Source organism: Augochlora pura, chromosome 1 (genome assembly GCF_028453695.1).
Source record: "Augochlora pura isolate Apur16 chromosome 1, APUR_v2.2.1, whole genome shotgun sequence".
In the NCBI taxonomy this organism is placed as follows: Eukaryota; Metazoa; Arthropoda; class Insecta; order Hymenoptera; family Halictidae; genus Augochlora; species Augochlora pura.
The window spans coordinates 13,914,540-13,927,066 of record NC_135772.1 but is presented as its reverse complement, the minus strand read 5'-3'; the positions used below and the strand labels follow the sequence as shown (position 1 = coordinate 13,927,066).

The 12,527-nt window shown below is 33.5% G+C and overlaps 2 protein-coding genes across 8 annotated transcripts; one reads left to right on the top strand and one right to left on the bottom strand.

Annotated features, from left to right (window-relative positions):
• Positions 1-1,369: 1,369 nt before the first annotated feature.
• Positions 1,370-9,907, bottom strand: LOC144472368 (serine/threonine-protein kinase dyf-5). 7 transcript variants are annotated; one of them, XM_078185391.1, is made up of 11 exons: positions 9,354-9,459; positions 8,909-8,997; positions 8,434-8,655; positions 4,231-4,605; positions 3,935-4,147; positions 3,514-3,861; positions 3,036-3,197; positions 2,832-2,960; positions 2,474-2,737; positions 1,799-2,010; positions 1,370-1,703 (listed from the first exon to the last, which is right to left on the bottom strand). In XM_078185391.1, the coding sequence occupies exons 4-11, from the start codon at positions 4,512-4,514 to the stop codon at positions 1,591-1,593; spliced, it is 1,725 nt and encodes a 574-aa protein (XP_078041517.1). In that variant the 5' UTR covers positions 4,515-4,605; positions 8,434-8,655; positions 8,909-8,997; positions 9,354-9,459; the 3' UTR covers positions 1,370-1,590. The 7 variants fall into 7 exon arrangements, with proteins under 7 accessions (XP_078041517.1, XP_078041546.1, XP_078041527.1 ...); XM_078185420.1 differs by lacking the exons at positions 8,434-8,655; positions 8,909-8,997 and adding an exon at positions 9,781-9,801 and having other exon boundaries at positions 9,354-9,466; XM_078185401.1 differs by lacking the exons at positions 8,434-8,655; positions 8,909-8,997; positions 9,354-9,459 and adding exons at positions 5,112-5,224; positions 9,781-9,798.
• A 513-nt stretch (positions 9,908-10,420) lies between these two features.
• Positions 10,421-12,484, top strand: LOC144472404 (2-oxoglutarate and iron-dependent oxygenase domain-containing protein 3). The gene is made up of 6 exons (XM_078185458.1): positions 10,421-10,435; positions 10,578-10,928; positions 11,301-11,738; positions 11,815-11,968; positions 12,042-12,168; positions 12,239-12,484. The coding sequence occupies exons 2-6, from the start codon at positions 10,813-10,815 to the stop codon at positions 12,388-12,390; spliced, it is 987 nt and encodes a 328-aa protein (XP_078041584.1). The 5' UTR covers positions 10,421-10,435; positions 10,578-10,812; the 3' UTR covers positions 12,391-12,484.
• The last annotated feature ends 43 nt before the right edge of the window (positions 12,485-12,527 follow it).

Here is a 12,527-nt window from a genome sequence, read left to right as displayed (position 1 = left end):
TCTTTGTTTTTAAACAAAACATAATGAAGCTCATCCAAGCTCGTGAATTAAATGGATTTAAAATAACAGACGAATCGTACGTCGGAAGCTTTTTTACGAGCAATCCGATGCATTATTTCAACTATAAAAATTGTATTACATTAAAGGATAAATGTATATGCGTAATATTTACCAATGTACCTCTCATCCAAGCTGCTTACAGACATATTTCTTACATTTAATGCAAATCTAGAGATCATTTAGAACGGCATAGAGATTTTTCTTGTCCATACATATTACACACATACTACATCACAGTTTTTCATTCATTTCATACAATGCTTTGTTTTGTTAAATAATGAGAAACAGGTAGGTCTGATGTAGACGCGAGAAAGAATATTGTATCCACTAAGTACCTTATTTTTACATATCCTTATAATAAATTTAGAGATTTTTGAGAAATTTGAGAAGATAATTGGTGTTAGGGAGAGAACATTAAGAATATAATATGTACAAATTCTTGCAAGTGAATACTAATTTCTAAACAAATTTTTTTATGACATGTTCCTTTGACGAAATAATTTTATGAAGTCTTTCAGATGTATAAATACATCATAGGGGGAAATATTTTACTCGTCATTTCTTATGCGATAGTGGGCATATTTTATATTACTTTTTAACTTACACCATAACATATAAGTTCCAAAATATATCTATCAAAACTATATAAAATAAATATTCCAAGGGTGACATCCATTACAAAGGAAAACATATTACGAATATATTCGTTTGTAAGACGACTGAAGAGATGATAGTCAAATGAAATGAGTGACGCATATGGCTATGAATGTACAATATAAGAATGCTGTTTGAGATTATGTGTAGAAAATATGAAGAATGACTTTGTTTTATATCATATTTTTCATTCTAGTATTCTTTTCACGAACGTTGTATGGAATGCGTTATGGAGTAAGTTTTTGAACAATCCATGATACATACGCACTCAATGCGTAAAAATACTACAATCAATTACGAATACAAGAGTAAGTGTAATTGATTATGAGATTAATCATTCATGTATTTAAAAACTACTCCATATCGGAATTAATTAATATGTACAAGTAATAAATATGTATATACATACATATTTATTTATTTATTTATATGTATATTATTTGTATACCTTATCCAACTATTACATTCTTACAAATCAAACATTACACTCTTAATCATTATCATTTAGTCAATACTGGCTTCCATAACATTTTCACTATTTCAAATAAGCAACCTAATAAAAAAGAAGATAGTTATTGAATACTTTGATGTATCACTAAAATATTAATTATTCAACAAATAATTATCAAGAAAATCAAGAAAGATAAAAAAAATATTTCGTTTGAAAAAAATGATTATTCCATGATTACATTCTGGATAATTCTATGTTGATGTATAGAATTATTCTTTCATTATAGCATTCACATCAGTGTGTTATTCACTTAAAACCCTCTTACAATGCAATGCAATGCAATGACAAGTACCATTCTATCACAGTTAAAGTTATTTTAAGAAAAGAAGAATATTCATTTAAGGCTATATAGAACTGTTTCCAAGTCAGTTTAGATACTTAGCAGCCCAGTCGATTCGACCATGAAGACTTCCGCTACCCTTCGCGTTCACCGAATTCCCATACACACTCGGTTGGAGTGTTACTTTAGTTGTAGATTCTACGAAATGAATGGACTCTTAATAACATACACTGTTACATGAGCAATAAATAAATGTTATGTGAGTGTATCGAAAGTTAACTTCAGGCACTCACTGATGTTTTGTGTGCCATAGACACTAGGATAAGGCAATCTCAAAGTTTGATCCGATATATAACGATTTCTTGGAAGGTAATACTGTTTTGTCTGATTCTCAATAGAATTCCTAGGAACCCAAAAGGAATCTGTGAACTGTTCATACTTTTCCACAGGCTGACCAACCAAATTCCTTATTAACTTGGGTCGGTTTGTGTCAGAGTCACCATTTCTTTAAAAGAAAAAAAATGTAAATATTAGAAACATATAGTACCTTATTATATTATCATTATCTTATTGATTACTTTTTTATAATAGACAATAGAAGAATATTGTTCAGACTTGTATGTTTCCTTATTGTAAATAAAGGTAAATTAGTTGTTAGGGTTAATAATACTAATTCACCTAAAAAAAAAAATTAGAATGCTATCAATGAATATACAATAAGCAGTATAAGCAAACGCCACAACATTGGACAGAAAGTTCCAAATTTTTGTTGAGCAGCGGATTCTCTTTAACAAACTGTATGACGCAGATGTAAATTTTTAAATACGTCAGGATTCCTTTGCGAAGAAATTAATTAGCATGCAGAGTGTTCGGGAAATTTATTTAGCCAAAATAGGCAGCCCTTCAATACATATCCCAATATTAGCAGCAAACAAAGACTCAGGATATGCTTCAGGAACTTTCGATACCTTGACGACAGGCTTGTACTGGGCCCAGCAACGTACCGGGCCACGCTGAGGTAGTGTTGTTTTGCAGAGACTTTCCTACCATTCTTCAGGGTAGATTGTGGCTGATCCCAGGTCAGAGGGGGCGGTTCATTCCACGACGGTAACGTCCAGTTGTTTTGCTTTAGATTGTCTGGCAAATAATTGGCGTTCCAATTGGCACGGTTCTCTTTGTACACTCGATCTGGGGCAAGCTTTACGTTCACATTTTCGGGAACGATCTTGCTTCTGACGTGGACAATCGGAAGATTAGTTTATAAACAGTCCGGATGGATTAAATCCACTTAATACGGGCTTTGATTACGAAATTCGGGTAACGCACCCTAGAAGTTCGGCAAAATCATCTTCGTCCCACTTCGGAACATTGTTTTCGCGAACGTAATTATTGTGGTTCAATAATGGTAGCATCGGTTGTTGTTGTTGTTGCGGTTGCATTATTTTCTCCTGCGCTCTAAGACAGTTGACAGTATAGTTTATGATAATAATTGTTAAAACAACACAAACGTAAAAGCGATAAGTAGTTTACCTGACTTCTAAGGAATCGTCCAAGACATCCTGTGAATAGTTGTATTGCTTAGGCATGGGAGGTGGAAGATTTACTTTATGAAGTACCAGATCTCGATGAGATGCAACTCCAATTTTTTTACTGTTGACTAGACGTGGCGCATTGACTTGAAAGTAGGGATACCTGAGAACAAATACTTTAAAAAAATCTAATCTTACGTATCGTTTAATTAACTAATAATAAACCTCTATTTTGATCAACTTCTAAAAAGTTACGCAGAAAATTCTATATCACTCTAGCAAACATGATGGAATAGAATAAGAATTATTTTTATAACGCGAAGCTTCTAAATGTTTAAGTCCTAGTTACTATACAAATCAACAGTGTACTAAAAATACCTTCTTGACTACAAATACTTCTATACTAAAAATCTGAACATATAAACATGTTTTTTTAATGTATTATAGTTATACTGTTTTCTTGACAGAAAGTGACCTACCTCAGAGACTGTTGAGCCGTTGGTCTTTTAATAGGGTTCCATTGTAACATGTCTTCCATGAGTGCTACTGCCTCCTGGCTAGCGTTTGGTATCAATATGTTCAAAGACGTACGTGTAAAGTTTGGAAACTTAAAATTCATGGCGGCAGCCAACTGGTAACCATCCGGCCAATCGTCCTTCTCAGGCGTACCGATTACGGAGCAAATTTTAAAGATCTCGTCGATCTCGCTTTTACCGGGGAACAGTGGCCGAAAAGTGTATAATTCGGCCATGATGCAACCCACTGCCCAAATATCAATTGGGCTATTGTACGTTGTCGAATGGAGTAACACTTCTGGCGCTCTATACCTGAAATTTATATCTCGGCGTTCATGACAGATCTCCTCTCAACGTTTGTTACCTCAACCACCCTGATCGTTACCATCTCGTCGACACGTAGTCCGTGTAAGGTGGCCTTGACCGAATTTCTCTGGCCAAACCGAAATCGGCTATTTTCACTAATTCCGGTCCCATGCACAGCAAATTTTCCGGTTTCATATCGCGATGAAAGAACCCATGTTTATGCATAAACGCCAACCCTTGCAGCACCTGATAAACTATATTTCGGATTACCGGTTCCGGAAATAATTTGTCCCTATTATGCAACAAAATTTGAAGTTACTAATAATTTCAAGCAACAAAATCAAATTTTATTTTATATAATATAACAAACTCTACCTGTCCTTCATCAATTGATACAAATTTTCTTTCATATATTCAAAAACGAAGTAGAGAACGTCGTTCTCCCGTATGACTTCCTTCAGTTTTACCACATTCGCATGGCTAAGCTTCTTCAGTGATTTGACTTCCCGTAGATTCATAGCCTCTTCCCAAGAATAGTACTTCCTTTTCATTCTTTTTATGGCAACCTTCTCCCCTGTATCGATACGTTCTCCAAGAACGACGGAACCAAATGTTCCGTCGCCTAACTGGTTCAATGTGATGTACCGGTTCATCTTCATTAATGTAGAACGTATTTCGGGATATTTGCGAGTCCTTCAACTTTTCAGCTGGCTGGACGGTCGAGACCCTGTCTGTGCATCATATTAATTCCTGAAATGCACACCCAAGGGGTTTAACAACGATCACTTTTACCACAATGAAAAACAGTTTAATGTATCTGTCTGTTAGCATGAAATAATTGCACTAATTACGTCATTGCCGTTTACAGTAAGATACATATTCGTAATATTAATATAACATGAAAGAACTTAATTAATCATTTTCTTCTCCAAATACAAACTAAATTACTTAATTTTTAATTTATATTTTCGAGATATCAAATTACTTGGAATAAAAATATTTCCAATTAAATTAAAAATTTTGTAAATAATATCAATAAATCCTTAAATAATAAGAATGGAAATAAATGAAATTTGTTTAACGCATGAAATTGGCACTGCAATACATGATGAACCTTTCGTAAATTTTCTCAAGAATAATGGTAAAACTATCTTGACAAGTTCCCCATTTAATTAATGGAAGATTGAACTAATTAATTTCCCCTACTTTCGCGCGACCCTGTTATTTTCGAGCGTATCGACATCTTGATGAGTTACCATTAATATGGAATGCGCGCCGACCTTTCGTAGTCGATTCACAAGTTGTTTGATATCGATTTTGAACGATACTCGAGTTTACCCTCATCCACGACTTATGAACTTTCGTTATTCTGGAAATTGAAATTGATATAATCGTTATAAATACTTGAACGATTTTATATTGCATCAAATCGAAATACTGGTATCTTCGGTTATAAATCAATAAATCACAATCGAAATTATCCTTACGTCTCATTTATCATTCGGACCACTTATGGGTAACATTTATTTATCATTTATTTATCACTTATAATCTACGCGCTGGCGCAACCATTTATCTACCAGGATCATCTCATATCGATGTCTCGCATTCCGATGTCTCGCCTATCTTAATAATTAAACGTTGGAAACAATTCAGTGCTGTAATATCTTATCGGCTATTTTCGTGTCCGAAATTTAAGTAATTATACTATCCGTCAGTTTTAGCAATGTCTATATACAGTCGCGTCAAAGAAATGTCTTTCTTCGCTTTACAAGATTTCAACAGCTTCATGTTCTTGCTACAGGATATGTCTTTCTTTAAAGAAGTTCTTCTAAATTAAGATTGATAAAAAAACTACTTAAAATGTACAACAAGTATCTTGCATTTAAAAAAATCTTGCCGTACTGTTTATAAAACAGTGACTTTGATAGTGTCGTCGACGATTTTTCTAACAAAATAGAAAAATAACATTATAAAATGATAATTAACATAAACCTAGTGTTTAAACTTATTTCCCCATACGTTGTTTTGATTTCTTATATTTTGCAATGTATTTAGAGAAGCAACAAATTCAGCGACTACCCCGAGCGGCTAAAGCTACAGCTACGTCACTAGTGCCAATTATGTTAATACGCTTTTTGTCGCTAGCCGGAAGCGAAGAATGGAAATATCGTCGCACAAAGTTGCCGTTGGCCTTTCATTCGATCTTGATTAATAAACTTGAACTTTGATGACTTTGAAATATAGAAACGATTATAAACGGTTTCGTTCGATTTTAGTATTCCACAGAATGGACGAGCTGTAAAATTCTTACGCAACGACTGTGCAAAAATGCTATTACGTTTCAATCGGTTCAATACATTGTTGCAAAGCGTATGCGCAGAGTTCTGCGAATAAAGTGGATTGTTTGAATTTAAAACGATACCGATTCTGCTGAACGGTTATGTAAACTTCGTCCGTGACTGAAGAATCGATAGAAATGAATTAGAGGTTCACCGTGAAACTTTAATTCTGCCGTTGAGAACGGTAAATGTTGACATACGCCTCGTGAAATATGAAACAGGACGCCACCAATGCCTGCATAGTCTACAAAACCCGTTACGCCGCTTCGATATGCGCGATGATAACTGAATTTCAGTTACCTCCTCGAAACTATGGCACTACTCACGTCGGAATCGATGTACGGATTTCTCTAAAGACACGTGTAGTCTTGCATGCCATTCATATGTATAGCAATTGATCCTTATTAGTGCAAGCCGCCGGCACTAACGCAATCGTTCGAAGTTGAACCGGCTTCGAAAGATAGTTTTCTATACAAAATTTCGTTTCATCTACTGCCCCATGGAACATACCAACAAAACTTGTTCTGATGATATTGAAATCATAACTCCTTCGATTTCTTTTTTTTTATAGAAAAATACCTCAAGGAAGTGAAATAATTACTATATTTTAAGAACACTCTATTTTCGTGTACTTCATCACATGCAAATGGTTCCCGACAGACTTCATTAAGGAATCATTTATTCCGTGACGAACGATCGATTCACGATTCCCTGCTACGATATTCTACGTATAATAAGCTGTACATATACTATATACATAATCGGCGAAACAAATGTTTAAGTATAACAAATTAGAGTGTTTGCAGTTTCGTTTAGTTTCGTTTAGTGTCCATATACATATACAGGGTGTCCCAAAAATGTCTGACAATCTGAAAATAGGAGAAGCTTGAGGTTATTTCGGGAAATTTTTTCCTTTAAACAAATTTTCTCCGAGGCATTCTTAACGAGTTGTTAACGAAAAACATTGACCAATGGGAAACGGTTCTACTGGCGTAAGACGATCGAGCCAACGTGCGGACAAAGCCCAGTTTCGCCATTTCTGGATTGTTAGAAAGGAAGCAAGTACATACAGTATTTTCATTTGAATCGAAGGTAGAACGTGAAGCGATAAAAGTTGCATGTACTATGAACCATGTAGTTGATCTTGGAGATATAAATAGTAAATTATTCCGAGTTCATTCGTGTCTAGAAATCGTGATTTTTATTCTATAAAATAAAAGATCATTTAACACGTTGGGAAAATTGTACGAAATTTAATAAAAGTTATTTCAATTACGTAACTTGATTTTAAATGTAACTACTCTCTTTACATGCACGGCACATGTCATGCACACTATTTATTTCCGGATAATCCAATAGAATAAGGTGTTACAAACTGTTGCTATGTAATAAGACATTGATCGAATGTGGCGTCGATTCCTAAGGAAACCATTAATATGATATTCGATAAATACGCTTCGGTTGGACAGGATCTATTTTAGCTCCCACAATTAACCAAAGATATGATTTATGTAGATCTGTCAGATCGTTTTGATTCAAAATTAGACTCGTTATGTTACAGCAATTTAAAGTAACCCTTTACTCTTTTGTTACGTGCTATTGGTATTAGCGTCATCCGATATGCATCATCGGAGGTTGCCGGTCGGATCTTGCACATCCCGTGCGCGCGCGTGTCATCGATCGACAAATGAATATCGAAAAGATATCACGATCTTGTGAAGATTGCGATCAAACTTTAATTATCAATTGTTAATTAGAATAATTCTTATTAATACAAAGTAGCTATCAGTGTTTCTAGAACTACAGAAGTAGTATTATACCCCTAAGTATTTCTACAACCACAGAATAAACCTAATCTAAGCGGACACAGAACACTGCATAACATTCTGTTACCGAAACCCTTGGCTATTTTTCCCGAATCGACAAATTATATTCTATATTTTTTATCAACCTTTTTTATGTTTGATCACGCCCGTGACGGTTGTATAATTAGCCATTAGAACACCGTTGTTCATTCCATCGAAATTAAAAGTCTTATCGTTAAAAGTAGCAAACTAAAGACGCGACGTTGCCGTTGTTTTGCGATATGTTTGACATTGTGTGACGTAAAGCGATACATCAAAGCTAGTTTCGACCAGGTATATACGATAACCTACTTATGTCCCGAAGGGGTTAACAAATGGGTTTGTCCTAGAAGGTGCAGAAACAGCAGAGTCTGAGATTAGCATTTTCTTACCGCTCGCATGCGGACGATCTTCCTTGACCAGTCTGACATGCGAGAATATAGATTTTCTTAGGGCTCGCAATACCGGAGTAAACGTATCTTGCTGCGAACTATATCGCAGAGAATTCACTAGAATTCTTACAGTTATTTCACATAATGTATAAATGAAAATCCAAAGTTTCATATTCGCCAGACAATCTGTTCGCTTCTAAACAGGCCATTTGTACATAATTGCTGCGTTTAAAAAAATTAAAGATTAGAAATTAACGGGCTTCGAACGAATAAGCTTAACACAGTACTTGATCGATTCTTAACTCTTTTATATTTGAAATAGCTTTCCTTATTCTTATACGAAACTTTGTGTCGTAATTAATTATATTCGATTTGCATTTCTTTAACATCCTCCCGGAATTAAGAACAAATAAAATAAATGTCTCTTGGAATTTGCGTTTAAAGATACTTAATACTAAATTCGTATCATACATACACAAACGGTGTGTGCACCTCGATTAATTCACGTTTCAGTCATGTTGCAACTTGCATGTGCTTGTACGTATATTTGTATAGACAATTGTACTTGGGACCGATGTGACCGAAAAAAAAACGGAAATAATAACATTTAGATAGTTATATAGTTCAATATTACCTTAATAATAAAGGACTAAAGGAGTTTCATCGATTGCGTCCCTTTTCTCTGACTCACTACCTATGCCTTTAACAACGTTGCCTATAATCTTTCCACCCTACAAATCAACCCCTACCATTCGTAACCGTTCCATCAAAATGTCATATTACGTTCGCATAAAGGCGGAACATTTATATTTAATAAAATATAAAACATATTACTGCATTGTATATAATGTTTCAAAATAATTCCTCTTGAAACGCGAATTTTGTGGATTGATTTTTAGATAACAATTATTTTAACTTGCCATCTACAAAATCTCTAGAGAAATAATTAAATGTTCTCATAATCCCATTTCCGGTTCAGTTACAATGCCATCTAATAGTTTTCCAAATTCGGTACAGCCGTGCGCAGAAAATTCTATAGAGAACGCATTTCAAGAAGTCCGACAAAATACGAAAAAAATAAAGTAGAGCTGTAAATGTTCAAATTAGTAGAAACAAAGATTGTATTCAATAAAGATTAGTATAAAACCTTTGGCATAGATTGTTAAAGTGTCTCTACTTTGCAATAGCAGGAATGATAAATGTTTCATGACTTAAACCGACGCTTATGTTTCTCATGTTGCTCCCGAACCGGAAGTGCAACTAATCCGTAAAGACCGCTTGAGGACGAGACAAATTTCGCGAGAAGTGATAATCTCAGTTTTTTAAATTAACTTAAATTCAACTTACAGGAATAATTGTGTCGTAAATCGTCAGCATTTCACGTACGTGCTTGATTACCTTGCTGCGCAACGCTCGCTCGCAAACTGTTAATCGAGCGGCCATACTTTGCTGTGTAGTCATGGTTACCAGTACTAACTGAAACTTGAACTGACGGAAGCTATTCGAACACCAACCCTTATCGTTTTCGTTCTCCATTCGTCGTTGAACAATTTGGATTAGGTCTTATTCAAACAAACGACTAAATCCAGTTCGATACTTGCGCATTTCTGTTCGTCAGTTCAATTGGTATCTTTGGAATCATTTAGAAAAACTTAAGATCAAATAATATAAAAACTATTGTATTATTTAATAATAAATAAATAACGATATTATTTAATAGTATTGTTCTTTCTTATATAAAATAGTGTCACTAATTTTACTTATTGGTCTGGCTATAATCTTTAAAATTCATCAAATATATAATGAAAATACGGCATTGCTCATTGCAAAGTCTACTTTTATGTAACTTATTAAAATACACAATGCTTGTTAATGTTTATTATCAGTTAAAACTAATCTATTTCAACGAAAAATGAATTTTTTCCAAGGTAAAGATCCTAATGAATCGATAACCTGGACATTGAATGATTAATGTCAGAATGTTAGCAAGTGAAAAGTCCATGTAGGTAATATAAATCTTGTAGATAATATACATTTTGTTTCTAGTTCGAAAAACGGAATACATGCCTGTACAATAAATAATATTCTATGCAAATACTTTTAATCAGCTTTAACGTACCTATGCATTTATTTTGAATTAACAGGAAGGGGAAGAGGAATATATAATATATATGTATAGACAATCTATCGCACATATTAACATTTTTTGTAATAACTGGTTTAGTAATATTGGATTGCTATCTCGTATGACATATACGGTATCACAACATAACCTACACATTGTTATCCAAAGTTGAAAACAAGTTGATCCTACTTATGTTGTGCGTGAGGATATACACTGAAATGTTGTTGCTATAAGTATCTTAAAAAAATTGCGAAATGTCGGAAGAAATAAAGAAAGGAAAGAAAAAACAGGCCAAGAAAGAAAAAACAAATCAGAAAGAAGAAAGATCAGAAGAAAATGTGAAGGAAACTCCGAACGAAACTGTCAAATCGTAAGTAATATTGAATTATTATTTTTCTTATTTAACTTGTGTATTTAATTATTTTTTAATATTGTACAAATTTCAAATAATCTGCTTTCCATGATGTTTAATAACTTTTTGTGTTGGAACGTCAATCTGTGTAATCTAGGTTAGCCGAAGTGTAATTAAAGAGGATTATATCAATAAAGTTGTAATAAAAATAATAATTGTTTTACTATAAATGAATTTTTAAAGTACGAATGTTCATGTATCAATATACTTTAATGCTTTTCATTTTATGTTTGTTCTCAATAAGATTTTTATTACACATTAAAACCTGTAAGTTTGCAGAAACATCTGTGTTCTGTTTATGAATAAAATAAAGAACATATTGTTTTTCAGAAAATTTGGACCATCTGTGACATTTCCATATCAAAGGGTATGGTCACGATGTGCTCTAATTCTGGCAGTATTATTCATAGTGTGGTATAATAGCAGACAGGGCAAAGAAGTTCATTTTGCAAAGCAGAAAGAGAGTCTAATAACCCGTACACAATATCTTGAGTGTTCAAATGATTATAAAACAGAATTAAATAAATATCCGGAATGTGCACCAGAAAAATGTGGTAGAGTAGTAACAGATAAGTTAGTATCATCAACAGAGACAGATGTGTTATTAAGGATAGCGACAAGTGGTTTAAATTTAGGTGGCTCTGATGGAGGTGCAAGTATTTTAGACCTCCATACTGGTGCTCTGAGCAAGGGCAAAGCTTTTATTGATATTTATACATTGCCAGAAGCTAAGAAGATATTTAATAGTGCAGATCTTGCAATTTATAAGTATGTTTTTATTGCATGTTAATGAATATGAAATCATTGCTTTTTTTGTATACTAACTAACACTTTCTATCTCCAGAGTAGTAAAAACTAAAATACATCATGCAGTAGCACATCATTTTGGAGTACCTGCTAATAAAATATACTTAACAATGCCTACATTCTTTTCACAAATGACAAATGTATCTGCAAAGACCATACATGATGAATACTGGCACCCACATGTTGATAAGGTACATATGTGAACTAAAAATGGCTAGTTACTTAATAGTATTTTATTTACTCATTCTTTCATTTTTACCAAAGGAAACGTACAAATCATTCTTTTATACTTCTTTGCTTTATTTAAACGACTATGAGAGAGATTTTGAGGGAGGTCGTTTTATATACATAGACAAAGACAATGTTAATACAACAGTGGAACCTCGGAAAGGTAAATAATTGATAATAATAAGATGCACACATATTTAAGGAGGAAAATAATTCTAAAATTCATTTTATAGGCAGAGTGTCAATGTTTACTTCGGGTAGTGAAAATTTACATGCAGTTGAAAAAGTACAGTCTGGAACTCGTTATGCATTAACTGTGTCATTTACATGTGACCCAAGTGCTGCAATTTCTGAACCAAGTTATCCCAAGAGACAAGAAGAATGAATTAGTTTCATGTGTAGGAGGTACACATTCCATTTAATATTGTATAACTGATGTTGAAGATGTACATCTCATTGAATAAAATTTTATTTCTAAGAAATAATTGTGTTTACAAATTTTAATATATAAATATATTGATA